At 28.9% G+C, this 26,711-nt stretch overlaps 12 protein-coding genes across 12 annotated transcripts; 6 read left to right on the top strand and 6 right to left on the bottom strand.

The window, feature by feature from the left end:
• Positions 1-13: 13 nt before the first annotated feature.
• On the bottom strand, positions 14-4,825 carry PNEG_01893 (hypothetical protein). Its single transcript, XM_007875676.1, has 8 exons — positions 4,744-4,825; positions 4,541-4,699; positions 2,961-4,487; positions 2,828-2,914; positions 1,873-2,783; positions 1,578-1,827; positions 174-1,534; positions 14-133 (listed from the first exon to the last, which is right to left on the bottom strand). Exons 2-8 carry the CDS (start codon positions 4,634-4,636, stop codon positions 79-81), a joined length of 4,287 nt encoding a protein of 1,428 aa, XP_007873867.1. The 5' UTR covers positions 4,637-4,699; positions 4,744-4,825; the 3' UTR covers positions 14-78.
• Positions 4,826-4,985: 160 nt separating this feature from the next.
• On the bottom strand, positions 4,986-8,163 carry PNEG_01892 (hypothetical protein). Its single transcript, XM_007875675.1, has 11 exons — positions 7,505-8,163; positions 7,398-7,460; positions 7,219-7,355; positions 6,994-7,175; positions 6,849-6,945; positions 6,714-6,807; positions 6,591-6,669; positions 6,297-6,548; positions 5,893-6,254; positions 5,614-5,846; positions 4,986-5,568 (listed from the first exon to the last, which is right to left on the bottom strand). Exons 1-11 carry the CDS (start codon positions 8,124-8,126, stop codon positions 5,083-5,085), a joined length of 2,607 nt encoding a protein of 868 aa, XP_007873866.1. The 5' UTR covers positions 8,127-8,163; the 3' UTR covers positions 4,986-5,082.
• A 541-nt stretch (positions 8,164-8,704) lies between these two features.
• On the top strand, positions 8,705-11,106 carry PNEG_01891 (hypothetical protein). Its single transcript, XM_007875674.1, has 9 exons — positions 8,705-8,779; positions 8,833-9,022; positions 9,069-9,159; positions 9,213-9,648; positions 9,692-9,807; positions 9,850-10,034; positions 10,078-10,431; positions 10,477-10,591; positions 10,646-11,106. The coding sequence occupies exons 1-9, from the start codon at positions 8,731-8,733 to the stop codon at positions 11,033-11,035; spliced, it is 1,926 nt and encodes a 641-aa protein (XP_007873865.1). The 5' UTR covers positions 8,705-8,730; the 3' UTR covers positions 11,036-11,106.
• Positions 11,107-11,176: 70 nt separating this feature from the next.
• On the bottom strand, positions 11,177-12,705 carry PNEG_01890 (peptide chain release factor 1; the record flags this gene model as incomplete). The annotated part of the gene is made up of 6 exons (XM_007875673.1): positions 11,177-11,461; positions 11,502-11,588; positions 11,635-12,177; positions 12,219-12,314; positions 12,357-12,457; positions 12,504-12,705. 6 exons carry the CDS (start codon positions 12,703-12,705, stop codon positions 11,177-11,179), a joined length of 1,314 nt encoding a protein of 437 aa, XP_007873864.1.
• Positions 12,706-12,963: 258 nt separating this feature from the next.
• PNEG_01889 (hypothetical protein) lies at positions 12,964-14,106 on the bottom strand (the record flags this gene model as incomplete). Its single annotated transcript, XM_007875672.1, has 2 exons — positions 12,964-13,998; positions 14,044-14,106. 2 exons carry the CDS (start codon positions 14,104-14,106, stop codon positions 12,964-12,966), a joined length of 1,098 nt encoding a protein of 365 aa, XP_007873863.1.
• A 25-nt stretch (positions 14,107-14,131) lies between these two features.
• Positions 14,132-14,378, top strand: PNEG_04303 (hypothetical protein; the record flags this gene model as incomplete). The annotated part of the gene is made up of 2 exons (XM_019757821.1): positions 14,132-14,277; positions 14,333-14,378. The coding sequence occupies 2 exons, from the start codon at positions 14,132-14,134 to the stop codon at positions 14,376-14,378; spliced, it is 192 nt and encodes a 63-aa protein (XP_019613358.1).
• PNEG_01888 (hypothetical protein) lies at positions 14,297-15,376 on the bottom strand. Its single transcript, XM_007875671.1, has 3 exons — positions 15,128-15,376; positions 14,912-15,079; positions 14,297-14,868 (listed from the first exon to the last, which is right to left on the bottom strand). Exons 1-3 carry the CDS (start codon positions 15,249-15,251, stop codon positions 14,435-14,437), a joined length of 726 nt encoding a protein of 241 aa, XP_007873862.1. The 5' UTR covers positions 15,252-15,376; the 3' UTR covers positions 14,297-14,434.
• Positions 15,377-15,695: 319 nt separating this feature from the next.
• PNEG_01887 (hypothetical protein) lies at positions 15,696-18,110 on the top strand (the record flags this gene model as incomplete). The annotated part of the gene is made up of 8 exons (XM_007875670.1): positions 15,696-15,943; positions 15,990-16,300; positions 16,345-16,421; positions 16,471-16,612; positions 16,656-16,906; positions 16,956-17,313; positions 17,356-17,852; positions 17,895-18,110. The coding sequence occupies exons 2-8, from the start codon at positions 15,994-15,996 to the stop codon at positions 18,108-18,110; spliced, it is 1,848 nt and encodes a 615-aa protein (XP_007873861.1). The 5' UTR covers positions 15,696-15,943; positions 15,990-15,993.
• Positions 18,111-19,671: 1,561 nt separating this feature from the next.
• On the bottom strand, positions 19,672-24,087 carry PNEG_01885 (hypothetical protein; the record flags this gene model as incomplete). The annotated part of the gene is made up of 13 exons (XM_007875668.1): positions 19,672-20,455; positions 20,500-20,957; positions 21,000-21,318; positions 21,366-21,432; positions 21,474-22,870; positions 22,911-23,036; positions 23,078-23,227; positions 23,273-23,403; positions 23,451-23,660; positions 23,708-23,753; positions 23,800-23,886; positions 23,943-23,972; positions 24,019-24,087. 13 exons carry the CDS (start codon positions 24,085-24,087, stop codon positions 20,354-20,356), a joined length of 3,192 nt encoding a protein of 1,063 aa, XP_007873859.1. The 3' UTR covers positions 19,672-20,353.
• PNEG_01886 (hypothetical protein) lies at positions 19,742-20,982 on the top strand (the record flags this gene model as incomplete). The annotated part of the gene is made up of 3 exons (XM_007875669.1): positions 19,742-19,773; positions 19,822-19,923; positions 19,970-20,982. The coding sequence occupies 3 exons, from the start codon at positions 19,742-19,744 to the stop codon at positions 20,271-20,273; spliced, it is 438 nt and encodes a 145-aa protein (XP_007873860.1). The 3' UTR covers positions 20,274-20,982.
• A 233-nt stretch (positions 24,088-24,320) lies between the features above and the next one.
• Positions 24,321-25,089, top strand: PNEG_01884 (hypothetical protein). The gene is made up of 2 exons (XM_007875667.1): positions 24,321-24,499; positions 24,554-25,089. The coding sequence occupies exons 1-2, from the start codon at positions 24,409-24,411 to the stop codon at positions 25,009-25,011; spliced, it is 549 nt and encodes a 182-aa protein (XP_007873858.1). The 5' UTR covers positions 24,321-24,408; the 3' UTR covers positions 25,012-25,089.
• Positions 25,090-25,245: 156 nt separating this feature from the next.
• On the top strand, positions 25,246-26,591 carry PNEG_01883 (guanine nucleotide-binding protein subunit beta-like protein). The gene is made up of 6 exons (XM_007875666.1): positions 25,246-25,445; positions 25,497-25,841; positions 26,037-26,087; positions 26,129-26,343; positions 26,393-26,524; positions 26,569-26,591. The coding sequence occupies exons 1-6, from the start codon at positions 25,272-25,274 to the stop codon at positions 26,588-26,590; spliced, it is 939 nt and encodes a 312-aa protein (XP_007873857.1). The 5' UTR covers positions 25,246-25,271; the 3' UTR covers position 26,591.
• The last annotated feature ends 120 nt before the right edge of the window (positions 26,592-26,711 follow it).

Below are 26,711 nucleotides of genomic sequence, written 5' to 3'. Positions count from 1 at the left end.
GTTTTTTATGTGTTTAAATTTTTAATTATTTTTTTTAATGCTATGGATATAAATTATTGCAAATCAAGATATTATGAATTAAGTATATATATCAATAGGAGGAATGTGATCAAAAGTAGAAAGCCAATTACCACTAAAAGTTATAAGAATTAAAAAAAAATAAAAAGACTTACTGATCATATTCTTCTATAAGCCATTCGGTAGGCCAGATAACTAAATGACCTTGAATTTTCAATAATTTTTCTTCTAATTTTTCTTGTGGTTCAAGAAATATTTCATCAGAATTTTTTGAAGTTTTTTTATCGGGAAAAGCAGATGGATAACCTGAAACAAAATTTGTTTCATAAATTTCTTTTGATAAATCTCCAGTAGATTTTGATAATGTCATAGTAGTGGTTTTAATATTGTCAATTGAATCACTAGTGCTATTAAAAGATGAATATGGCTCCTGATAATATGATGGTAATGCTTCAGAAATTTCTTGAGTCGAGTTTGTATTTATCTTTTTTAATTCATATCTTTGCATAAATTTTTCAGTATATCTTTTATAATTATAATATTCTTTCCATGTGCGCACCTCATTATCAGGCATACACCGAAAAACTTGACGATATATTTCAGTATTTCTCTGGGCAACTTTATCCCAGATATCTTCAAAAAAACTATCTGCTAAAGGATCTGAAAACAATAGAGGATCTATTTTAATTTTTTGCCATTTTTCTGATGGTATTTTAGATTTAAATTTCTTTCTAGTAAAATCATTCGTTTTCTCAAAATTATATAAATCGCAATTTATATCAAGTTTATCAGAATCAATTTTTGATTTATCTAAATTTTCGGTGTCATCACAAACTTTTTGTTTCTCTATATCAGATTCTTCATAAATTTTTGACTCTAGAGAATCTGGACTTAAACAATTTATATTAAAGTAATTAGGATCTGAAAGAACTTTTCGAACTTCAAGGCCAAAAATTAAATGAGTTGTTGTCGTGGTAACTTTACGTCTTCCAAATGATATTTCTGAAAATTCTGGTACACTTTTAAACTCTTTATATTGAGGTATATTAGAATTAATTTGATATACAATTTCATTTTTTTCATTTAAAGCATATTGATAATCTTTTTCCTGAAAAGAAAGCATATATTCATTATATAATTCATCTAATTGTCGATTTTTCTTTGAAAAATCTTCTTTTATTAGTTTTTCTTCATCATTTAAAGTTTCTTGTGTAGATAAACTATCACAATCCCATGTTTTCATATCTTTCCATTTACAATTTTTAGCTAGACCATCCATAAAACACTCCACTTTTTCCAATTCATCGCTATTAATTCCAAGATGCTCTGTCATTAATCTTACTCTTAATGTATAGGAGAATTTTCCGACCATGTATGATTTCCCAGCCATAGTAGATAATTGCATTTCAGTATCTCTTACTATTGCTGCAATCTCTGAATCACGATTTCCACGCATTGACCTTTCATTAATATTTGCTGACCCAATTATACAGATCCGATCATCAACAATCATGCACTATTATTGTGTAAATCTTAATGATATTTTTTGAAGAAAATACCTTTGCATGAACATAAACCATTTCGGTAACAAGCCTCCCGTTTTCCCCAAGTTTAGCCCAATTTCTAAGACTATATATCCGAATATATTTTATAGGATCAATTCCAGCGGCTTCAAGTCTTTTAAATATAGAATATTTGCAACGACATATAGAACGATATTGACAATGCATTATCAAGCGCAAGCTTGTTCCTTCTTGCGAATCGACATCATTCTGAAATCCTGGAAGCAATGGCAAAATTATTATAGCTCTAAATATTTAGATAATTATTTATAGAGAAAAATTGATAACATACCTCCATTTTTCATTATTTTTATATGCTTTTATAACTCGTCTTACTAAAGCATCTCCGATACTGTTTTCAATAATAGCTCCTTCACATTCAGATGATGTTATAAAAAATTGATTTTCAATATAAATAAAATGTTCACTAGTTTCTATACATTTAACATATGCATTGAGAATACTATGTTCAATTTTCATCGGAGTACCGATAGACCATGGTCCAACAGAACGCAATACTTGTAATTCATTAGTTCCAAGGAACCCGTTTTCCTCAAGTTGTTCTTGAGTAAAATCAGGAGGGGGGACCAAAAATGGTATAGATCTTCTTGGACCTTTGTTTCTTAAATGATAATTCCATCTCTGTACAAAATGTCTAGCAATATCTCTTGCAGGCTGTCCTACAATTTGCATAGAAATATCATGCCATGCCATTCTTGGAATTAATGTACGATTATACATATCCTCGTAAGGCTTATCAAGTGTAAAAAAATCATGGATTCTTGGATTAGAATAGTCTTTACCCGGCCAAATAAGTGGTTCTTCAGGAATTCGAGAAATAGGGTTATGCATTTCATCCCATCCACTGGGTTTGTCATCATATAAAACATGTTCATAAGAATCCCAACGTCCAAAACAAAGATCAATTCCACCTATAAAGCTAATTTTTTCATCTATACATATAATTTTTTCATGATGTGCCCAAAAGAAAGTACTTTGTCGTAAATGAGATGGTGATCTTTGAACATAAATATTCGGAGAAAGACTGAGTAAAGAATATTTTGTATAAGTAGAATCAATAGGAACAGTTGTTCCAACGTTTCTATATATAATAATATAGATTTGAATACCTTCATCCGCTTTTTTTTTCAAAAGCTTATCTAATCTCCAATTCTCTGAGACGCATGCTGGACGACGAAGATACTATATTTAATTAGTTATAAAAACTAAGATCAAAGTATAAAAACCAATTCTGGACTAAGCCACCAATCGTGTATATAAATTGTTTCTTTTGCATTTAAAATTGCTCTACTTACGTTCCAAAAATAGTCTCTCTAAAAAAAATGAGAAAAAAATAAAAGGTAGGATAAGTAGTATTACTCCATCAATAATCCATTGAGCTGCAACATTAGTCCTAACAGGTGAGAAACTATTAAACCGCTTAAATTTAGTCCATATAGTAGCTTTGCTCATATCCTTAATATTTTCCATGAATTGCTGCACTGTTATTTCATTTTTAGCTAAAAGCTTAACTTGTCTTTCACAATTTTTAATTTTAAAAGTATGACGTTTCGGTTGATATTTGTTCAAATTATCTCTTTTAACTTTAGATGAACGAGATAATATTTCTTTAGAAAAATGTTTTCTAGCAATTTCAAAGCCGTCATCCATAAGAAATACATCATAAATTTTTGTAGAACTTATATCATTGACACATACAATATATGATTCCCTTACAAGATACCATTTTGGAAGTGACCGGTCCCTTACTTCGATAGGATTGCATGTCATTTTACGTGTAGACCCTTTTGAATTAACAACTGCTAATAACCCTTCTTTTCCGTGGTATTTCTCATATTTCCCCAGTTTTATTCCTAAAGCACTAAGTTCCAAAAATGAACAGAGTCTAATCCCTTCTAGTCTAAAAATAAACAAATGTGCCATTTTTCTTAAATATTCTTCGAGCTTTCTTCTTTGCATACCAGAAAAACTAGGATTTTTCATAAAATTCGTTTTTTTATTAACATCAGATATTTCGGAATTTGTTTCTGCAAATCTATCCTGTTTTGAAGATTTAGTTGATTTTTTGCTACAAGTATCACTATCATCAGAAGTAAATCCTCTAATACCCCGAAGATATGGAACACTAGATTTCGGAAATGCAGGTAATCCTTGTGCTTTTTTAAATTGACCATTAACTGTTTCTGAAACTCGATATCGTGTATGTAGATTAAGAAAGTCCTTCCATTCTCTATATACGGACCATTCTACAGCATTCTCTCCATCACCATATTTAAGTTTTATCTGAAATAATGCATGAGACCTGGATTTTGTGTTTTTTGAATCAAGTACATCAATTTTTAATTGATCCAAAAGAATAGGTACCCTTCGTCTACCATTATCATCTCTTTGAAAGACAGAAGCGAACATAAGCACAGCAGGCACACCAGCTTCAAGTTGAGAAAGAAGTTTAACTGGTTTATGAATATTTTTCTTTTCTTTTTTTTTAAAATTCCTTAATTTTATACTAGATTTTAAAGCATTCCATTTCTGAAAAAAAGAGTTTTCATGAAATGATAAAGCCCCTAATCCATGAAAAGGTTGTCTTGTTTGTCCCCAGAGCTTTTTACGTTTGGTTTCTATATCATTTTCTGTAACGGATCTACTTAAAGTAGTTAACGAATGAAAAAGCACCGAATCCCTATTTTCTGCCATATTATCGAGGATATTCTTGATTTTTGTATCTGATATGAAACTGTCATTATCATCAAATGTCTTTGTTGGTATTTGCTGTAATCCTTTATGAAAACAATAAAAAGATGGATATCTTAAACTAATATTTGAGCATGATCTTCTAATATCCACATAATTATCATCCATTATATCCTTCAATAGATATTCACTCCTCTATTTTCAATTAGTTCTTATATCTTTTATGTTTATCGATATTAAATATTTACATTATTTTCTTTTAAAGATTGTAAAGAAAAAACTAAAGATTCTTCATTTTCTATTTCATCTAGTTCTCTCCTATTTCTGAACTTATTTCCTATCATATTATTGACCTTAATCTTTTAAAAATATCTCTATAGCTTTTTTGATAATAATTTTTAAATTCACTATTTTGACTTAATTTTAATAAAAAAAACCTTTTTCACCCTACTTCTACTCTTAACACTTATTCCTCCTAAAATATCTGTTTCTTCTAATTATCTAATAATCTAGTCTCAATTTCATCCTTTCTTTTTATTGACCCGAAAAAAATGCCTATCTCGATTTTTTAAAATCTCGAGATAGGAAAAATGTTGTTATCAAGAGGGCCAAATCTGATAAGATGGACCTATTTATAAGAATACATGATAGATAGATTAAATAAAAATTGGCATTATAATAAGATCTTTGTATTCCAGATAATTTTTTGTTTAGAAATAAGAATTATGTAATGATAAAAATAGATTGAATAATAAACCTTTATATATTTTGACAAAATATAAATAAATTATTAACGACGGCGCCTTTGAGTTCGATGTCTTTTGTCTCTTGAACGTGATATATCGTTTCGTTCATTCCAATCAGTATAAGAAAGATTTTTTTGTTGTCCGCCAAGTAAAGCATTAAAGTTGAAAGGCGAAGCAGTTGACGAAACAGTAGGAGTAGGAAGAGATGATTGTAATGGTTTTTTTTGTGTCTGTTGAAGTATTTGTAATATATTAGTTATATTTGCAATGTTGACGGGAGAAAAGGTAGAAGATGGTAAAGGAAAATATTGCATTGTTTGTGGAACTGAAGGTATGGATGATGGATTATTGAGAGTTGCTTGTCCAGAAGCATTTAATAAATTTTGCAAAATAGAAGTGATATTAGCTTGAGTGTTATTAAATGATGAAGAATTGGTTAAAGGAATAGTATTTTGATTAATGTTTGAAAATGATAAATTATTTGCAGATCCTTGGTTATGTTGAAACAAATAGTCAGATGTATGTAAATCCTAAAAAATGTAAATATAAAGTTATGTAAATAGAGTAAAATATACTTTCATATCACTAGGTAGGGGTATTATTTTCGTCTCGGTAAAAAATCCATCAGAGTTAGCATTAGGCTCTGTAGGTGAGTGTGGAATATCTTTCTCATAAAGATAGGATACTAAAAACACAAAACGTTCCCTCTCCTCCTGTATTTTATATTCATCGCTATCACATTTACTAATTCCTCCTCTCTTTGGCCCAAGTTTAGATAATTGTGACTCTAAATGTGAAAAATCGATATCTATTCATTGTCACAATCTTATATAATATAAATCATAAAAAATCACCTTCTGGCTCACGCCACGTCATCATATCGTCTTCTATATTATGTGTTTTACTAAATGCTGCACGTCCCTCATAAATATCTAAATCTCTAGCATTTTTAAACTCGCGTGAAATATGAATATATGTATCATCTGTATCTTCAGGTTCAATAGGTTCAAATACTCTAATTTCAACAAGAGTATCATCTGACTTCCATGAAACACATTTCCTTTTTTTTTTAGGTACATCATCCAGAACTATATTAGTATTTGGTGTAATTGTTTCTGGAGTAGGCTGACAACCAGGGACTTCTTCCAATACACTTGTAAATTTCTTAGAAATAGACGAGATTGTTTCAATTACTTGAGGTTGAGTGGTATTTTGCCTATAAATTTAGTCATTTTTACGAAATTTATAATATTAATACTTTTTGGGCGCTTTTATCTGTGCAAGAACACTAGAAAGAGAGGGTTTTTGGGAAGCTTTTGCTGTAGAGGTCGAGAGGTTTTTAAAAAAATCAGTATTTGCTACTGCCTGAACCTTTTGAGATTTAACTACTGGCTTTGTTGAAGTAGGTTTCGGAGTTACAGAGGATTTAAAAACGGGATCATTTGAAACGGTCTTTTGTTTCTTTTTTGATGTGTCTTCAGTCATAGAAATAGGTGGTACGTTAACAGCCCTTAAAAATATTAATAACAATAATAATAATTAATTTTCATACGTTGAGTTCTCTATAGGTTTCTCTAATGATAAAGATTTTTCTGCTGCTTCTAGCCATTTAATAGAAAGTTGTTTAACAGCTTTAATGTTTAGCTTAGTTTATAATGATTTTGTATTTATTTACTTTCATTTTCCGATTTTTTTGCCAAAATTATTATTGGTTTTCCCATTTTTAGCTCAGCTAAAATAGAGGAGTCTAGTTTTAATATATTCATAATCTAATTATATTAGATATATTTATCAAAGGATTTTTATATACCTTCAAAATAGCTATAATCACCATGTTTTTCTTTTCATTTATAGCGTTGACTAGCCAATTCCTTATCCTTCCTAAAACCTGTTTGTTTTCGATGAATCTAATCACATTAATTCATTAGTTATGAAAGTTGCAAAAATAATCATACGCTTCTACAATATCATCTTTTATTCCCCCTTTTAATATTTCTAACATTGCAATTTTGGTTTTATCTTCAACTATATCCTTCATTAAATCATATACTGTTCTAACGCAGCTTCTAGTGTCTCCCGTTACTGCGTAAACGCTAAAACATTTACGTAATTCGTATCGAAGAAGATCTTCTGGATCCTAATTTATATAGACTATTATATTTATGATAATATGCTTGTACCTTAGGTCTCAACTGATTTTTTAGTATAGGGGTTTCATTTTTCTTGATAATATTAACTTTATTTTGTATTGTTGTTTTCTCTAAATGTAGATTATCGGCCTGTGTATCCATAATAGTTGCAAAAGGAAGATTAGGAACTAGTTTTTATTAAATTATGATATTTATTTATAAAAACTCACTAGGAATTCCAGGAAATTTAAATGGAATGTTCTTGCTTTCTTGAGAGATTTCGTCTTCATTTTCTAAAGAATTGAATATAGAATTGTAAAAAATATATTATATATACCGTTCGTTTCATAATATTTAGAAAAATCGGTGTTATAATCACAAGAATCATATGTTTTATCGTCAAGAAGTATATCCATATTATGATTAGATATTTTATTTGATAAGGTCGAAGTGTTAGAATTAATTTTTTTATTATACATGGCATCACTTAATTCTTTTTTTTGTTTTCTTTGAACCATTTCTTCAAAGATATGTTTCGAATCATTGGCTAGAAAATCAATTGTTTGGTCTTTTTTATGTGTATATACTGCATTAAGAGGGAGGTTTGACGAAATATTTAGTGAAGTTGATTTTTGAGTTTCCATGTTTGTTTGTAAAGTGGGTGCCTGCAAAGCAGAAGTTAAAAGTACAGGTGTATCTATAACATTTTTCGATAAGCTATTTAATACATTATTTAACATATTATTTGAACGAAAAACATTTTCTAAAGGCTTTTCTAATGACAACGTATTGCTTAATGAATTTTTTAAAAGCAATGTATTGTCTAATGATATATTTTCCGGATAAGTAGTCTCTAAATTACTGGATGAATCATCCTCGTTATCTTTTAAGCCAGAAAATGCTGTTACATGTGAAGATGTGCTTAATTCTGTCGATATATTGGAATCAGACAAATTCATCCTTGTTTCAAGATAAATATGCTATAAATACTCGTAAATCTTATAAAAATATCCCCAATACTAATAACTATTCTATATATCCCAAAAAAACACCCTATAAAACCTAATACAATCTATTTTAATTCCTTTAAATAACACACTATAAGAAAACATACAAATGTTAATTAAACTCCAATTCAATCCCAATTAAAATAATTTTAAAGTTTCCCAATAAAAAAAGAACCCTCCCTTTACCTAAAATACTCCTAAAACGGACTTTTATCTCCCCAAATACCACTAATATTCAATAACGTCAATATTAAAAATACTTCTTAAATAATTATATCACCTTGAGATTCAAAATGGGATTCCTAAGATAAAAAAATTAATAAACGTACTGACAGAAATACATTTCAATTCTATGTTTTCCTCTTATTTCCTTCCAAACCAAGATTTTAGTTAGAGATGGTTTTGCTGACGTTGATCTAAACCTCGCCGCTTTTTCGAAAAAGGCTGTCTGAGTTGCCATGGTAACACCTTATGGTTCACATGATAACAAGAGCTGTTCGTGAAGATTGATTGAACGTCAATAAAATAGCAGTGAGAAAAAAGAGGATTTTATGCTATGTCAGGGCCTTTTTTGCCTAATAAAACTCTTTACAATGCGCAGATGGGTATTCTCGTTTGATGTGTTTTTTGAACGTTTGAAAAAGCTTATTTATTGAAGAATCCTTGATTAAAGTCTTAAATTTGAATTCAAATGATAAAAAAGAAGAATCTAATAATTATGATGAATCTATGTGTTTAACAGAAGAAATTATATGGAAGATCCTTATTTTTGATAAGCTCGGTCAGGATATTATATCTACGGTTCTTAAAGTAAATGATCTTCGAGATCATGGTGTTACTCTTTTTATGTAAAATAAAGGGTATTTTTTGGTTGAATAGTTTTGATTATGATAGGCAATTGATGTCTGAAAGACAGCCAATATCGGGTGTTCCAGCAATTTATTTTATAGAACCTACATTAGAAAATATTCAAAAAATATCTCGGGTGAGTTGATTATTTTTTTTATTTTGAGAAATAATTATATGTATTTTATTAAGGATTTATCTAATAATTTGTATGATACAATATATGTTAATTTCTTGTCTTCTATTCCTCGCTCGCTTTTGGAGGATTTTGCTTCTATCACATCATCACAAAACACAACAGAAATGGTATCTCAAGTATATGATCAGTATCTTAATTTTGTTGTTCTTGATCAAGATTTATTTAGTTTATGTCTTCCGAATACATATTATACGTTTAATCATCATTCTGTTTCAGAATCAGCTATAGAAGAAATTGTTGATAAAATTTCTACTGGTATTCTTTCAGTGTTGATTACATTGGGTGTAGTTCCCATTATTCGGTGTCCATCGAATAATGCTTCTGAAATGATTGCTCAAAAATTGAGTCGTCGATTACGTGATTATATTTTAAATACTAAAAGTAATACCGTTTTCAACTCGTCATCTTCTTCTTGTTATCGTAGACCAGGTATATTTAAGCTTTCTAAATTTTGCGATTAATTTCTATATAGTTTTGATTATCTTGGACCGTACAATTGATCTTATTCCTATGCTTAGTCATTCCTGGACTTATCAATCACTTATTAATGATGTTTTTGAAATGAAATTAAATAGAATAGCTGTTAATGTATATTATATGTTATTTTTTTTTTTCTAAGGAATGTATTAGGTTATAGAATCTGATAAAAAGACGACTAGGAAAAATTATGATATTTATCCTCATGATTTTTTTTGGGAAAAAAACTCAAATACTCCATTTCCTCAAGTAGCAGAGAATATTGATTTGGAACTTACTCGTTATAAAAATGATGCGAATGAGATTTCTAAAAAAACAGGTTTAGATATTGCAGATTTGTATATAATAATTGTCCCATTTTTTTATTCTGATAATTAGTAGCGATAATTCAAGTAAATCAGAGAACCTTAAAATAGCTATGACAGCTCTACCAGAACTTACATCTCGAAAACAAATCCTTGATATGCATATGAATATTGCTACTGCTTTATTAAAGGCTATTAAAGAACGTCAATTAGACAATTGTTATGAAATAGAGGAATCGATTACACGTCAGACAAAATCTAACATTCTTGAAATAATAAATGATCCACAAAAAAAGGCAGAAGATAAACTAAGGATTTTTATAATTTATTATCTTAGTGTTGAAAATATTAGCAAAGTTGATATGTTTGAATATGAAGATGCATTAAAGAAAGTAAATTGCGATCTTAAACCTTTAAGTTATATTAAAAAGTAAGAAAAAATCATGAAAAAAAATATATACTAATTTTATAATAGGGTGAGAGAGATTACAAAAATGACTACAATGATATCTCCTCCAATACAAAATTCTGGTACTTCTTCACATACAGGTGATAACCTTTTTCGAGGATTGAATTCTCTTAGCAGTATAGTAAGTATTAATAATTGGGCAATTGTTTGGTAATATTGGTAACTATTATTTTAGCTTACGGAAAAACTTAAGGACGGAGCTATTACAGGGGGGTTAGAAAATCTCATATCTGGAGTTAGAAATTTTTTACCATCTTACAAAGATTTTACTATAACAAAGATAGTAGAAAGTTTAATGGAGCCTACTTCATCAAATATTAGCAGAACTGAGGATTATCTTTACTTTGACCCGCAAAATCATCAAGTTCAACAAAATCCTATTCGCAGACAACAGTTTAATGAAGCAATTGTATTTATGGTTGGAGGAGGGAATTATCTTGAATATGGGAACTTACTTGACTGGGCAGCGCGATATCCCGGAACAAAAAAACGAATTATATATGGTTCTTCTGAATTATTATCTCCAAGTGCTTTTTTGAATGAATTAAGTCGATTATTTTCATAAATTTTATTAGTTCTAAAAATTATCAATTAATCTATGTATGTAAATTATATAATAACCCGATTAACCTCCTAAGAAATAATGCTATGTTTATTATTTTAATTATTTATAAATTTTTGATTTTTAGATATACATAAACTCATTTCAAAAATAGTTCTTTAATTTCATTTGTTCTGCCCATAGTTCTAACTCATCAAATAATGGATCTAATCCATTCCCTCCATTCATACAATCTTCTAAATCATATAAACTATAACCACAGCGATGATCTGTTATTCTATTTTGCGGGAAATTATAAGTTCTAATTTTATCTGGTCGAGTAGCTGAAGGAATTTGGGATCTACGTTGTTGTCTTTTATGCTCTATATTTTTTTCACTTCTTAAGGCAGCAACTCTGGATTTTAATATTATAAGAGCTTTTGAGCGATTCTATAAATTAGTCTATAACAAATTAAAATTATGATTTTACTTGATGTTGCGAACGAGAATCTTGCATAGAAACAGATATTCCGGTAGGCAAATGAGTCATTCTTACTGCTGATTCTGTTTTATTTACCTATAACTGTTATTAGATTAATAAAAGTATTTATAAAATTTCTAACATGTTGTCCTCCTGCTCCTCTTGATCTCATTACTTCTATTTTTACTTCTTTCATTTCGATTTTATCAAAGTTTTTGTCTTGATCAACTTTTGGAAAAACATTAACAGTTATAGTACTAGTATGAATTCTTCCTTTAGATTCAGTGATAGGAATTCGCTGAACTCTATGAACACCTGTCTCGTTTTTTAATTTTCCAAATGCTCCTGGACCGTCTAATTGCATAATAGCTTCTAAAATGCCATCATTTCCTTCATTTCTGTTTATTGATAATATCTCATATTTCCAATTTCTTGCTATTGCATATTTTTGGTACATTCTTAGCAATTCTGTTGCAAACAATGTTGCTTCGTCACCGCCAACGCCTGCATGGATTTCTAAGATACATGGTAGATGTTCCTGAGGATGTCTTGGTATAAGATTTCTTTTTAATTCATCATAATATTTTTTCAATAACGTTTCTTCTTTTCTAATTTCTTCTTTTGCAAGTTCGATCATTTCATAGTCTTCGCTTTCATATTTTAATTGTTTGAGTTTATCAATCATCTAATATTGTTAGATATTAAAAAATATTGAGTTTCAAGAACAAGCAAGGATTTCTGATATTTTTTCAAAGAAATCGTAATAGGTTCTAGATTTATAATTTTTTTATTTAGTGATTCTATGGAATCTAATTCTTTCACCTAAAAATAATAAGCATTCCATCTATCTTTATGAATACTTACGAGTAGCATTTGTTGCTTAAGATCATTGTATTTCTTTACTAAGGATTCTGCAAATTTTATGATTTTTTCATTTAAACTGATTTGATTAATATTCACTTTGCCTTATAAAAAATGAATCAAAAAATATAGATAAAAAAATGAAAATACATTTATCCTCCTTATTTTTAAATGTAGAAGTATAAACTTTCCTTTTGAAAAAGCTTTTTAATTGAAAATTTTTTTGATAGCACTTATTGTTTAAAGGTATCATATATGTAAAAACAACCTGAAATAAATAATGAAAATTACTTCCACTGATAAAGTTATGTCTAAAAATATGGTTCAACGCTCCATTACTGAAAATTTTCATATTTAATATATTTTAAATGCAAGTATATATATTCGTATCTTCAAATATTTTATTGATCAATTAAATTTAGATTTGTTTATATAATTTTTTAGAGCTGTTTTATTTATAAAAGGAATTTATCTTCACTATATTAAAGTATCTGTTTATTTAATGTTTGAGTTGGTTCTTTTTGTATTAGAAGTGAAGATCGAAATTTTGTACTCTTCTATAAAAAAGTTATATTTATTAATAATATATACTTAAATAAAAAATGTATCTTTATAAATACTTTTCAATCTGTACATTGTCTTTCGTTATACGAAATATGAATCCTGTCCTTTTTGAAGGTGCTAAGTCTTTATTTGATAAACGCTGAAGTACTGCAAGATATAAGCCAAGCTGAAGAATATTATTTCTTTGTTGCGAATAAATTAAGAGGTTCTCTAAATCAATTCCAGGAGAGAATTGAGCTACTGCTTTTCGAAGAAAGCAAATTCTATGTGATACTTGACTTGTATATGAAAGAGGGAGGTGGTGATGATAAATTTGAAATGAATCTTCAGAAATAGTAAAATAACGTATATCTGTCGTATAAGGATTGAAATTTTGTGATACTTGCAAAACCCAGTTTGTACTGATAGCAAGTGAACACCATGTATAGCAAAATTTTTTAAGTAATTGAGTAATTCGTTTATAAATAATGTTAATTTGCTCTTGAAGAGAAGAATTAGAGAGTAAATCTGAATATCGATCTTTCCAGTAAAAAGCCGAAATGGAATCAAGAAAAACATAACGAATTTTCAAATCATTTGCATATGATTTAAAATAATGGGGTAAATATTTGAGAGTAGCTATTAAAGATATTGAATTTTCAGGTCGAAAAATATATAAACGAGAAAGACTTTCCTTGATAATGTTTTTTATTATCTTATTCTTAGATTCTGCATCATCTTTTTCATTAATTGTATTATTTTGATTTTTTTTAAATATATTTTTGATTTTTTCATACATTATCTCTTCTAAACGAAATGTTTGCCATTTTCTACTGCAATCTAAAAGAACAATTCCTTCTTCAAGACCTCCTATTACTTCTTTTTTATCATTTGATTCATAAACTTTGGGAAGAAGTGTTGTTGAAGCAATAAAATAAAGTAGATGCCGTTTTCCTGATCCATAAGGGCCTTGAAACTCTAAAATATCCCCATATTGAAGACCCTTATCATTTTTTGAAGCAATAAGATCATCTAATAGGTTTATACAGAACTTAACACCTCCTTTTTTATAACATAAATGAGATCGAATGGTTTCTAAAAGCTGTTTTACGGGTTAATACCTTATAAAAAAAATTAAATCGCTTACATCTGTACAAGACTCGTACTCAAATGTGTTAAAAATCTCTTTAACAGAAACAATTGTTTCCATTTTGAATTTTAGTTATATACAATAAATGATAAAAATTCAAAGTTTTTCAGCTCAAGATATTCGAAAATTACTTAATAAAAGTCATAAATCTGAAGAAGTACCTTTAATGGAACTTATTCAATACACATGTTATGTCAAGGAACAGAAGATTATATGTAAATCAGTTCGTAGGTTTTTTAAAGTGTAATTTTTATAAGTATAAATATGAAAACTAAAATTTCTATAGATTTAACAAGAAAAACATTATTGAAGTTACAGGTTTGAAAATATGAAGAAATTTCTATTATTTTAGTTCTTTTCTGTCATTAAATAAGATGTTTTTAAGAAGTTATAAAATATTTCTAAGTTGACGTGTATATCGATTGGTTTCCCAATTAACCAGACCTTCATAAGGTCTGCAAGCATCTTCTTCATAGCCCATATCTTTCCAGACCTTTAAAAAGAGTTTATCTTGTTTAATAGGTCCTTGATGGATTTTATTTAAATTTAGTTTGTTTTCAATTTGAATAATTTTCCATAAAGCACTTTCAGCCAAACGGCTTTGTTTTGCTGCCAATTCCCGGATTTTATGAGGACATGTCATCCGTTGTACATATACTGGTGTACTCATATATGTATGTTTTGGAGGAAAGATAGGAAGATGTGATAAATGATAGTCAGGTCGTTTATCATTGATGCCTGTTAATTCTGGACCTAGAAGCTTGTCAATAAGCGCCGATGATGTATTCATGAAATGAGAAGAAGTTTTTGATATAGATTCTTCTGATTCTATATTAGTTATCTTTAATAAATATTTTTCAATAACCTTTTTGTAATTCATAATTTCTTCCAATACGCTGTTTCATTTCTGTTTCTAATGATTCTATTTTGATTCCCTCATATAAAAGCATTAATTCTATATCATAAATAGACACTTTGTATCTCCTTTGTAAGAATGCAAAGCGTAAAGATCTATCTAAAATTTTCATGATATCTATATTTATTTATCATTATTAAATCTAAATAACTCCTTTTCACTAACATAGAACAAGAAATCTTTCTAAAACCATTATAGAACTCTTCATTGCAGATGAAAATCCAATTGATTGAAGTATTTCTACAAGTGCTCGTCGTCCTAATATCCTTTCAAAACTTTCTTCCCTCATATCTCATCCAAAACCATATGAAATTGCTTCTTTTTCACACACAACACTTATATAGATAATATAAACTTTATAACATGCTTTTCCATATGTTTTTATCTCTTAAACTCCCTCTCCTCTCTTTTTTCATTTTATCCTCTTTTTTCTGAGATCGCTCAACCTCCTTATTTCGTAAGGTCATTTACCACAGAAAAAACATAGACTCTTAAAAACACTATTTTTTATTATATTTTTCATCAAATACGTCTTTAAGCAATAGTTTTTTCTTATTATTCTAAGGAAATATCTTTACATCCAAAAAAATACATCTTAATGGCTTTTAAACCTATTATTGGTGTTTTACAACGTTCTTTAATTAAAGTTGATAAAAATAAATAATAATCTCTCTTAATCTTATTTTTTAGGATATTTCTCTTTCACTTGGATTTGGTATTGCCTCTGCATATCTTTTTTGGTATGGATATCATCTTCCTTCTCTACGTAAACGTGATGCATATTACGAAAGTCTGGGTCACACAAAAACCTGATTTTTTTTTAACTATAGATTAATTTGTTTCTTAATTTACACATTTCTTTTTATTTTCTGTATAATTTTTCTTTATGTAACTTTTTTTCACGTGACACACATTTTGTACGATTACACGAGACGTCAGGTATTAAGAAAAGACAAAATATCAGGAAAGACGAAGGCAAAGGTAGGATTGGCAAAGATAAGAGTTATTGTTGATATTATTCTTATAGGAATATGTTGCTGGCCTCTTTAGGTGGTGCTCTGAGTGGCTTTGAGGCATATTTGCTGCGTTTTCAGAATAAAGATACGGAATGGTTTTGGAAGCGGGCGATTCGTTTTTTTCTAGGGCGTCGTGTTTTGATATATTCTGCAGGAGTCTTTTTTGTATTTCTTTCTTTGGGTAGTACGTTTTATCTTTATCGTGGGTTGTCTAAGGATGATACGGTTGGTTTGGATAAAAAACATGGAGGATATAAGAAAAAACCTAAAAATAAGAAGAAAAGAAAGGTCCGGATAACAGAAAATGATTCGGTTACTAAAGGTTTATTTTTTTGTTTTATGGGGAATTGATTTAGTGGTGAATAGATGGAATACAGACATTGGAGTTGTTAGATGAAGAATTAGTTCTTACAGAAGATAAAATTGGGAAGCTTTCAGAATCTGTCTGGAAATATGTTTATTTTTCGTATATATTAACTTAATTTCTATTAGGAACTTAAAGCACATTCAACAAAATTGAAAATTGAGGGAAATAAAGCATATTCGAGAAAAGAATATGATAAAGCTATTGAATTTTATACTCATGCGATATCATGTTCAAAAGATCCTGTTTTTTATTCCAATAGGGCAGCCTGTATGTATGTACATGAGATCTCAAAAGTTAAATTAAGGAATAGGTTATATTGCGTTAAATAAACCTGAACAAGTTATTGAGGATACAACAATGGCTTTAAGTTTGGATTCTACATATGTTAAAGCATTAAATCGTCGGGCAGCTGCATATGAAATGTTAAATAAAAATGATGAGGCACTTTTAGATTATACAACGAGTTGTATAATGGATGGGTTTTCAAATGAAAATGCTGCTCAGAGTGTTGAAAGATTATTAAAGAAGATAGCAGAAGAAAAGGCAAAGGCCATTATGATGGTAAATGGTGATAATTTATTTTTATTTTGAAGCTAACTTTTTTTTTAAGACGAAGAAAAAACAATTGCCGAGTCCAACCTTTATAACGGCTTATTTAGATGCATTTCGACCTAGACCTATTCCAAAAATAGAGACAAAAGATGAAGCATCAGGTGATTATCATCTTAAACAAGGATTTAAAGCCCTTTTAGCTAAAAATTATGATAATGCATCTAAAAGTTTTTATAAAGCAATTGAATTAGAATGTTCCAATTCATTGAAGTCTCTAGCATACAATATGTCGGGTACCTTTAAATTTATTCAAGGAAGCACACTTGAAGCATTAGAAGATTTTAACAAAGCAATTGAACTCGACCCTACTGACACACAAAATTATATTAAACGTGCAAGTGTCCATATGGAATTGGGTAAGAAAGAATGTGATATGTTATATATATTTAATAATATAGGTGATCGTTCTGCAACATGGTCCGATTTTGATACTGCACAGTCGGTTAACCCAAAAGATCCTGATATTTATTATCATCGAGGACAAATGCACTTTATCACTGGTGAATTTTCTGAGGCGGCGAAAGATTATCAAAAGTCTATTGATCTGGATAAAGAATTTATATTTTCTCATATTCAATATGGTGTTGTACAGTATAAATTAGGAAATACTGCATTAAGTATGTCAATTTTCCGTAAATGTTTAAAAATGTTTCAAAAGTCAAGCGATGTTTATAATTATTATGGCGAGCTTTTATTAGATCAACAGCGATTTCAGGATGCAATCGAGAAATTTGATACTGCAATACAACTTGAGAAGTCAAGCAAATTTACAATAATGAATGTTCTTCCTCTTATTAATAAAGCCCTTGCTGTTTTTCAGTGGAAGAAGGATATAATAGAGGCCGAAAAATTATGTAAAAGGGCTTTAGCTATAGATCCTGGCTGTGATGTTGCTGTATGTTAAATAAATTACTGTTTTCTAACTAATATTCTTTAGGTTGCAACTATAGCACAACTACTTCTACAACAAGGAAAAATCGAGGATGCTATTGAATATTTTAATAAATCTGCGCAACTTGCACGTACGGAATCGGAATTGGTTAATGCACTTTCATACTGTGAAGCAACAAAGATTCAACTTCAAGTTACTCGAAAATATCCTCATCTTGCTGAACGTTTAAATAACATAACTAAAGGGAATTTTTCGGTGTAATATTCTTTATTTTGGATATATATATATACTTTTTGATCTTCATTGTGTTTTTAAACAAATTAACATTAACGTTTTATATAGTTATAGCCTATGTAATATTTTGATATTTATGTAATTACTATTGTTAAGGATTCATATTTTAAACTATTTAGAAAAATAACAAAAAAAGTCTTAATATGATTCTTTAATACTGCATAATTAATTGAGGTTTTTTAAAGTTTTACAAGTTGGATTAGACAGGTTCATCATTTTGTAAATTAGGAGGATAGATTTTAAATCTTGGAATATTGAATTGTCTATATAAATATATAAAAATGATGCAATTTGTTTTTATTTTTATGATTTTTTTTATAATTTTAAATTATTTTATAATTCTAGCTTAGTTTTAAAAACATTGATATAGTAATGAAATGTTTAAGAATTAATCATTACAAGAACACTTTTAGTATTAAACGTTTATAATATTAAATTTTATTTTTAAAAAAAATCTAAAATTTGAAAAATTATACAGTTTTTTAAATTATATTGTATTTTTTAGTTAATTAAATTCTAGTTTGGTTTTTGTGAAATACTAATTTAACTTATATTATTTACAACAAATTATATGCGAATAAAATATACTTTTGTCTAGAAATTTTATCAATAAAATGTTTTAGATAACTTAAGAAATATGAAAAGGCCTAATCGAAGTATTTTTTCTAGAAAACTGTTTTTAAAATAAATAAAAATTCTATTTCTTTTAACAATACTTTTTTCTTTGACATCCATGAAATTAAATAAGCAAATACTTTTTACTCAATTTAATAAATTTTAAAAACCAATAAAGCATGCTTCTTGGCTTATAACTACTAAAAATAAATATTCTTTTAATGTCTTCTAGATCTATTAACAATGTTTTATTTTTTCAAAACTGATTATTTTTGTTTAGAACATTTTTATTTAGGCAGTTTATTTGATTTCCCTTCAATGCCCTACGCATTTTTAATAAGTAATTTACGTTCGTTTAAGACATCTTAAGAACGTTTTAATAAATTTTTCATCACAAGCGAAGAAAAATCAACATATGCAAAACTAGAAAATTAAAACAAACTACTTGAAATATTTTAATAACTATTACCTTCTATTTTCTATCTTATTTCTCTTAATGTATATACGAATAATATCTCAGAATTGTATTATTTTTCTATCATTAGAAACGTCTTTTTTTTTAAGAAAAAAATATGAATATCCTTCTATGTTGTTTTAAATTTAAAGTTACTGATCCGAATTCCATATTTTCCCTTTTTTTGGGTCTTATTCAATTTTTTTTTTAAAACTACATATGTTTTCCAGCTTTTTTTTTATTTTAAGTTCACGAACACCCTTTTTAGAAAAAGGTAATAGCTTCAAGTCAATTATTAAGATTTTTGATTCTTTTTTAGATAAATCTTTTTTTATTGAAGAGAATTAATTTTCAAAAATCCTTTTTATTCAATCTTTTTTTTTCCTAAAAAAAAGCCATGTCTATAAAAAATACAATAAAAAAGAGCTGATATAATCACTTAGCTTCTTTTCTTTTGCATTTTCCTTTTTTTTTTTATTTTTTTTTTTAATATAAAAAATACTATTATTGACGATCGGATATCTGACAAATGCCAAAATCTTTTAAGAGAAAATATATTAAGTATACCATCTTTTTATACTCTCTTTTACCCATTAACAACTGCTCTAGATTATGTGAAAATTATGATTCTTTAATTGAAAAATCAGAAGACCTTCAACTACAAATTGAAAAAGCTAAAGTTATTGCAAATCGTATTTCTTCAGAAAATACGTAATTTCCCTTCTTTTATGAGAAAAAAATGCTAAAAATAAATAAGACACTTGATGGACCTTCTTCTAGATCAAGAAAATGCATATATAAACTCCTCTATTTCATCAGAATTAGAATCAGCAGAAGAATCAAATACAGAAACAGATTCATTGAAAAATCATAATAGTGAAAGTGATATAAGCAGTTATTATCGAAATGGAACGCCGCCTCATTTACTTTCCTTAAGCCCCCATTGGGATTATTCACCGGTAGAAATCATAGAAGAAGAAAAAGATGATCAAAGTCGATCCATTTTATCCACAAATTCGCTTCTTTTATATGGAAAAAAAGAAAAAAAAAACACCGATTAATCTGATAATACGTATAAGATGTCTTCTCATAATATAACATTATATAATATATTGATAATTTTTTCAAAAAAGAATTAATACTATTTTTTTGATCGGCTTCTAGATATTCGGGTCGTAGATATATAGCTATGGTTTCCTTCAGATACATGTTTATTTTTTAATCTCGAACGTGCTCTTTTATCCTATTAAAATGAATAAGATACTTTAAATGTATTTTGGAGCAAACTTTTACGCCTGTTCTTGTTTTCTTCCTGGGAAGATCATCGTCATCATCATCATCATCGTTATCGTCAGATCGATCACGTTTCCAATCTGTCTTTTCTTCATTCATTTCTAGCTCACGTTTGACGGATGTAAGAAGTGTTGCACATCTTCTTTGCAATTCCAAAGCAGTTCGACTTTTAAAGAACCAATCAAATCTAAATAATGGTGATATTCGGATTTCTTCCCGTAAACGTTCATAAACATCTTCTGTTCCAAGTCCGTATTCATTTAATTTAACAAGAAGAAATCGATCTTCTTCTTCTGTATAAGATTTTCCCTTATTTTGATTATATATAATTTTTAATTGTTGCAATGGAGCACGATATTGTGAAATTTTTTCATGAAGAAGCTTCGTTTGACGATCTTGTTTTTGAATTCGTCCTTCTCCTGCTTCTATTTGGCCAATATAGCGTTCATACCCTTCAAAGATTATATATGATTTCACTTAAAATTATGAATTACCATCAATTTCAGAATATCTTTCCCAGAATACTTTAGAGTACTCTTTAATTTGAGCCAAAGTTTTACTTTCAATTTCTTGAGCTAGAGCTTTAAATGAATTGCGGCCATGCTTTGCGCAAGCCTGAATAAAATGATAAAAATCACGGCGTTGCCAATCACCAAATCCATGCAAAAGTAATTTTTCTTTCTCTAATTGTTCTTCTTCTGTCAATGGAACAGCATTATCTATCTCCCTTTGTTCCAAATCTCGAACAGCCTCTCTTTCTTCAAGATCTTCCGGTGTTCCTTCTGCAAGTGGCACTTTATAGCCTAATTCTTTCTAAAATAAAAATATTAGCAAAAAAAGAACAGTTTAGATTCAAATACTCTAAAATATGCAGTTTCACGATCCTGTAAATCAATTAACCTTTGTGGAAAAAATTGATGATCTTGTCTAATGTTTGTTAGTTAATTGCAATAAACAAAAAGATGTACATGTTAATTTGTTTAGGAGGTCGAGGTGCCTTAGGAGGGCCATGTGTTCTACCACCCGTTTTTAAAACACCCTTATAGTATTGATCCAAAGAATATGATTGTTGAGTCCGTTCACGCTTGCTTGGATAAATCCATTTAATTCCTGTTCCGTCTGTACTTCTTTTTTTTGTATAATCTTCGCCATTCCATTCATAGGCTGAATCAGTAGAAAACTTTTGTAAATCGTCTATTCCGAGGCTTTCATAACGTTTATTAAGCTCAGCTGTTCTTTTTTCACCTTTTTTCATTATTTCTTCAATATCATCTTCAGTCATAGTTCCTCCTTCTCTTTGTTTGAAAACATCCTCCGCCCCATGCTGAATCATAGTTATAAGTTCCTCTTTAGATGCACTATTTTTATTCTGTAATTGGGCTCGACCTTGTTGTATAACTAATTGATCTAAACGAAGCTTTTGAGCTGCTCGCTCTAAAACTTTTTCTTCTACAGTATTATCCGTAACAAAACGGAAAACATAAACTTGCTTAGTTTGTCCAATACGATGAGCTCGATCCATAGCCTGTAAATCGGCCTGAGGATTCCAATCGCTATCATAAATTACAACAACATCTGCTGTAGTAAGATTAATTCCTAAACCGCCGGCTCTTGTAGTTAACAGAAAAAGGAATTTATCACTTCCAGGAGCATTAAAATCATCAATGGCAACGATACGATCTTCATGAGATGTTTGGCCATCAATTCTACAATATTTATATCCTCTCAAATAACAATAATCTTCTAATATATCAAGGACTCGACCCATTTGACTAAAAATAAGAACTCTGGAATCCTGGGCTTTCGACCATTTTAATAATTTGTCTAACATAACCATTTTTCCGGAATTTGTCACTATATGTTCATCAGTTGTATATGGAGGTCCTGGCTCAGCGCCATCAAATAAATATGGATGATTACAACATTTCCTCAGTTGCATTACTATATTTAACAAGCGTGTCTTCCCTTCCTTTCTTCCTATTGCACCATTGACTGCATCTATATCTTTTTCAAGAATTTTTTGATACCATTTTACTTGCATCTCGGATAAACCAACATACAAATTAGTTTCTTTTTTAGGCTTAAGTGTTCTTTCTACATCTGACTTGACACGACGTAAAAGAAAAGGACGCAACACTTTATGTAACTGCTTAACAACTGTATCTGAATCACCATTTTGGCTTTCAAACCACCGATCAAAAACTTGAGAATCTGCAAATATATCAGGCAAAAGAAAATTTAATAAAGCCCATAATTCATGTAAATTATTCTGAAGAGGCGTCCCTGTGATTAAAAGCCTATTTCTACTATTAAGCAAACGAATAATTTTCGATAACATAGATTCTTCATTTTTAATACGATGTGCCTAGTAATTAGTAATAAAAAAAAACAAAAAAGAAACAAACTTCATCAACAATAATATATTCCCATGCGAATTTTTTAAAATGCATTTTTTCTCTCAATATTGTTTCATATGATGTAATACAAACATCAAAATTATTAGTAAGAAGTCTTTCATTAATTAAACCAGCCTATAGATCATTATTATACAATAATAATTTTAGTTACAAACCCTTTCATCTTTTGGAGCTTGAAAAACAAAAACATTAATTTCTGGAATCCAACGTGAAAATTCTCGAGACCAATTGTCAAGTGTTGATTTTGGCGCTGCAACGAGATGTGGCCCCCGTATATCCTTTAAAAAACGAAGATATCCTAAAAACTAATAATATAAGACTATTTTGGATATCTACTTAGTAATAATTACAGATATTGTCTGCAATGTTTTTCCTAAACCCATTTCATCTGCCAAAATCCCATTAATTCCATTCTCATACAAAGATATAAGCCAATTAAGCCCTTGAACCTGATAATCCCGCATCTTTCCTCCAACGATATCTGTGATCGTATAAAAAGTCAGATATAACTAAAGATATCAAACTTACAAGGAGGGCTTTCCGTAAAAATAGTCTGGCTTTCTTGATTTGGATCATTTTCTTGTAATAATTCAGCATCTTCTTCCTGCTCAGTCTTACGATGTCTATGATCTTTCGAATTCATCTCTTTTTTTGGTTTTTCATCTGAAAGTTTATTAATAATTTCTTTGGAATCCGTATTTGCACCCGTTTGTAAGTTAATAAAATGACGAAAAAGTTCTATTTTACAAAATATAAAAATAATCCCTAAATCTCAACATATATACCTGTTTGTCCAAGAAGAAATGAAAGCCTTTTTGTCGAATCTACTGCCTATCACAAATTTATTTATGTTATCTCTTCATATATTCTTATATACCTTCGCTTCATTCAGCTTTGCATGTTTCTCTACGAATTCTCTTTGTCTCTCCATATTTATTATTGTCCTGTAGTTCTTCTGATTCAACTACACCCATTCCATGTTATTTTCATATATTTATTATAATCAAAAACCTCTCTTACTTTTTCCTCTTCCAATAGTTCATCCTCAGACTATAATCATTAGATCTCCCGTTAAAAACTATATCCAATCTTATACTTTTATCTTCTGTTCATCAAATTCTTCTGATAAATCACTTATTGAATTATTTTTACTGTTTTTAGACATTTTTTATCAAAAATCCTCGTTTTTTCAAGCTTTAAAATTACACAATAAAAACACTTAATTTCTAATATAAATTATGTTCTTTATTGCTTATTTTCCTTCTATTTTCACTGATTTTTTATTAAAGAAATCTATATTTTTTTTGTGAAAAAAACTAAGTTGTGGTGATCTCGAGTGATTAAAGACGTTAAGTCCTGTGAATGTCGATAAACTAAATACTTAAAAAAAGGGAGTTAAAATATTCTAAAAAACATATAAATAAGAGGAATATTAGAAGAATCTTAAGGAGATATACAGTATTTTAGGTTTTTGAAAGAAACTATCATGGATATGTCATCGCTTCATAACCATTTGCCAGATAAACGGAAAGAAACAAAGAATGAACAAGATGATTTATTATCAACATTTAAAGCTGGTATGGGTTGTTTATAATATTTTACAAGATGGATACTTACGTATTTTTAAATAGCGGCACTTTCAGTTACAAATTTATATAGACAAGCATTGACAACAGCGGGTCAAGAACGACAAGAAGGATTTCAAGATGCAGTTGAAGAAATGTTGATGCTTTTAAATGATGGTATTACAGATATTGAGAGTCTTCGTGAATGGTGTATTGCACGTCGTAGAAATGAAGAGAATTCATATTCGTCATCCGATTTATCAGAAGAATCTAATCATAATACATCACGTACGAATTCCTTAGATTTAAATTTTTCAAAATCTACTTTATCCTCAAGTCCTACACCTCAGTACTTTCAGAATAACTTGACAGAGCGAGCTGAAACTCTATATAGTTCAAATAATCCTTCCAATGATGAAAATCTTTCATTTCAATTTATTGATTCTCCTCGTCTTTCGACTAAACATCGTATCATTTTTAATGATTCTAAAAGCGTATTTTCAAAAAAATGTCGTCACTTTTAGTTTTTTTTGATTTAAGTTCATTTTATCTCATTCACTTTCATTTATATTTGTTTTTTTCTATATGTATTACTATAAACATTACTCTCTATCTTAGATATTCAAACCTTGACCCTAACCCTTTTCTAGTTCAGGCCCTTGGTATACACCTAACCCTGGCCCTCTCACAGCTCTGCTTTAGTGACGTCATAATTTTGAAAAATCTTACCTCGTTTTTTATATAAATTTGATCTTTACTTTTTTGCCTTAGAAAAGCCATTTATATGGACAATTTAGTTCTTCGTTCATCTCTTGAGGGACATACAGGATGGGTTACGGCAATTGTATCTTCTTCTGAGAATCCTAATATGATTGTTTCTGCGTCTAGAGATAAAACAATCATTGTCTGGCAATTGCTAGAAAATGGGACATTTGGAATACCAAGAAAGGCATTAAGAGTAAGATTGGATTAAAATGATTTTTAGAAGTAATATTTAGAGTATAAATAGGGACATAGCCACTTTATTCAGGATTTGGCAATTTCGTCAGATGGTCAATATGTACTTTCAGCGTCGTGGGATAAGACACTTCGGTTATGGGACTTGAATACAGGGCAGACTACGAGGAGATTTGTTGGACATACAAGCGATGTGTTGAGTGTTAGTTTTTCTATGGATAATAGACAAATTGTTAGTGGATCACGAGATAAAACGATAAAACTTTGGAATACACTTGGAGATTGCAAAATGACTATTCAAGAGGGGGGGCATTCTGATTGGGTATCTTGTATTCGTTTTTCTCCGTGTCTTAATAATCTTGTTACTGTATCTGCTGGTTGGGATAAGATGGTTAAGGTATTAAAAATAATTTATTATTTTTTTTCTCCATCAGAAATTCATCAGAAATAATCAGTATTTCCTCATAAGATATAGATATTCTATGTTTTCTATTTCAGAGACAATCTCTGAAAGATTTATTTTTGTCATGACTGATGATAGATTGGAGAAATGTATAAAAGTCATTATTTAATAAATCTAATATATAAATAGTCTTGGGATTTTTCTAATTTTAAACTTAAAACAAATTATATAGGTCATAATGTAAATATTTTTATATTTTATCATTTTTTTAAAAAAAACAGGGTTTTATCAATTCTGTCACTATATCTCCAGATGGGTCTTTATGTGCTTCTGGCGGAAAAGATACCATAGTCATGTTATGGGATCTTAATGAATCTAAACATTTATATTCTTTGGAAGCTGGTGATATTATCAACGCTTTAGTATTTTCACCTAATCGATATTGGCTTTGTGCTGCTACTGCTACCAGTATAAAAATTTTTGATCTTGAGACAAAGTATAATGCTTATTTTCTATTTTTTTGCCTATTACTAATTTTTTTGAAGAATTACTGTCGATGAACTTAAAGTTGATTTTACAGGTGTTGGAAAAAAATCTTCTGATCCAGAATGTATTTCTTTATGTTGGTCTGCTGATGGGCAGACTCTTTTTTCTGGTTATACGGATAGTATTATTCGGTATTTTCTTATATTTTTTTTTATATTTTAATTTATTTTTCTAGTGTATGGCAAGTCACTACATAAATTTTTTCATTATTTATCTTCATGTAATATTATCAAAATACTTAACTATTTTTGTTTTTAAAATAAATATTTTTGTAAATTTAATATATAAATTTGAAATTTCCTATCTCGCATATTTTTT

This window comes from Pneumocystis murina (genome assembly GCF_000349005.2).
Source record: "Pneumocystis murina B123 chromosome Unknown supercont1.9, whole genome shotgun sequence".
Lineage (NCBI taxonomy): Eukaryota > Fungi > Ascomycota > Pneumocystomycetes > Pneumocystales > Pneumocystaceae > Pneumocystis > Pneumocystis murina.
Note: the sequence above shows the minus strand (reverse complement) of the source record. Positions and strands in the feature narration are given on the sequence as shown.

What these genes read in the sequence shown, in the direction of transcription:
- PNEG_01893 (XM_007875676.1), bottom strand. Translation starts at nt 4,636, where the DNA reads ATGATAGGAAATAAGTTCAGAAATAGGAGAGAACTAGATGAAATAGAA. An exon ending in CTCAATGGATTATTGATGGA is followed by an intron (nt 2,915 to 2,960) that starts GTAATACTACTT and finishes CATTTTTTTTAG; the next exon opens with AGAGACTATTTTTGGAACGT. An exon ending in TGGTTTATGTTCATGCAAAG is followed by an intron (nt 1,535 to 1,577) that starts GTATTTTCTTCA and finishes ACACAATAATAG; the next exon opens with TGCATGATTGTTGATGATCG.
- PNEG_01892 (XM_007875675.1), bottom strand. Translation starts at nt 8,126, where the DNA reads ATGAATTTGTCTGATTCCAATATATCGACAGAATTAAGCACATCTTCA. An exon ending in TAAATTTCCTGGAATTCCTA is followed by an intron (nt 7,356 to 7,397) that starts GTGAGTTTTTAT and finishes AATAAAAACTAG; the next exon opens with TTCCTAATCTTCCTTTTGCA. An exon ending in AAAATCAGTTGAGACCTAAG is followed by an intron (nt 7,176 to 7,218) that starts GTACAAGCATAT and finishes TATATAAATTAG; the next exon opens with GATCCAGAAGATCTTCTTCG.
- PNEG_01891 (XM_007875674.1), top strand. Translation starts at nt 8,731, where the DNA reads ATGTCAGGGCCTTTTTTGCCTAATAAAACTCTTTACAATGCGCAGATG. An exon ending in ATATTCAAAAAATATCTCGG is followed by an intron (nt 9,160 to 9,212) that starts GTGAGTTGATTA and finishes TATTTTATTAAG; the next exon opens with GATTTATCTAATAATTTGTA. An exon ending in GGTTTAGATATTGCAGATTT is followed by an intron (nt 10,035 to 10,077) that starts GTATATAATAAT and finishes GATAATTAGTAG; the next exon opens with CGATAATTCAAGTAAATCAG.
- PNEG_01888 (XM_007875671.1), bottom strand. Translation starts at nt 15,251, where the DNA reads ATGAGGGAAGAAAGTTTTGAAAGGATATTAGGACGACGAGCACTTGTA. An exon ending in AGAAAGATTTCTTGTTCTAT is followed by an intron (nt 15,080 to 15,127) that starts GTTAGTGAAAAG and finishes AAATAAATATAG; the next exon opens with ATATCATGAAAATTTTAGAT. An exon ending in AAATTATGAATTACAAAAAG is followed by an intron (nt 14,869 to 14,911) that starts GTTATTGAAAAA and finishes ATATAGAATCAG; the next exon opens with AAGAATCTATATCAAAAACT.
- PNEG_01884 (XM_007875667.1), top strand. Translation starts at nt 24,409, where the DNA reads ATGGATATGTCATCGCTTCATAACCATTTGCCAGATAAACGGAAAGAA. An exon ending in ATTATCAACATTTAAAGCTG is followed by an intron (nt 24,500 to 24,553) that starts GTATGGGTTGTT and finishes ATTTTTAAATAG; the next exon opens with CGGCACTTTCAGTTACAAAT.
- PNEG_01883 (XM_007875666.1), top strand. Translation starts at nt 25,272, where the DNA reads ATGGACAATTTAGTTCTTCGTTCATCTCTTGAGGGACATACAGGATGG. An exon ending in CAAATTATATAGGTCATAAT is followed by an intron (nt 26,088 to 26,128) that starts GTAAATATTTTT and finishes TAAAAAAAACAG; the next exon opens with GGTTTTATCAATTCTGTCAC. An exon ending in TATACGGATAGTATTATTCG is followed by an intron (nt 26,525 to 26,568) that starts GTATTTTCTTAT and finishes TTATTTTTCTAG; the next exon opens with TGTATGGCAAGTCACTACAT.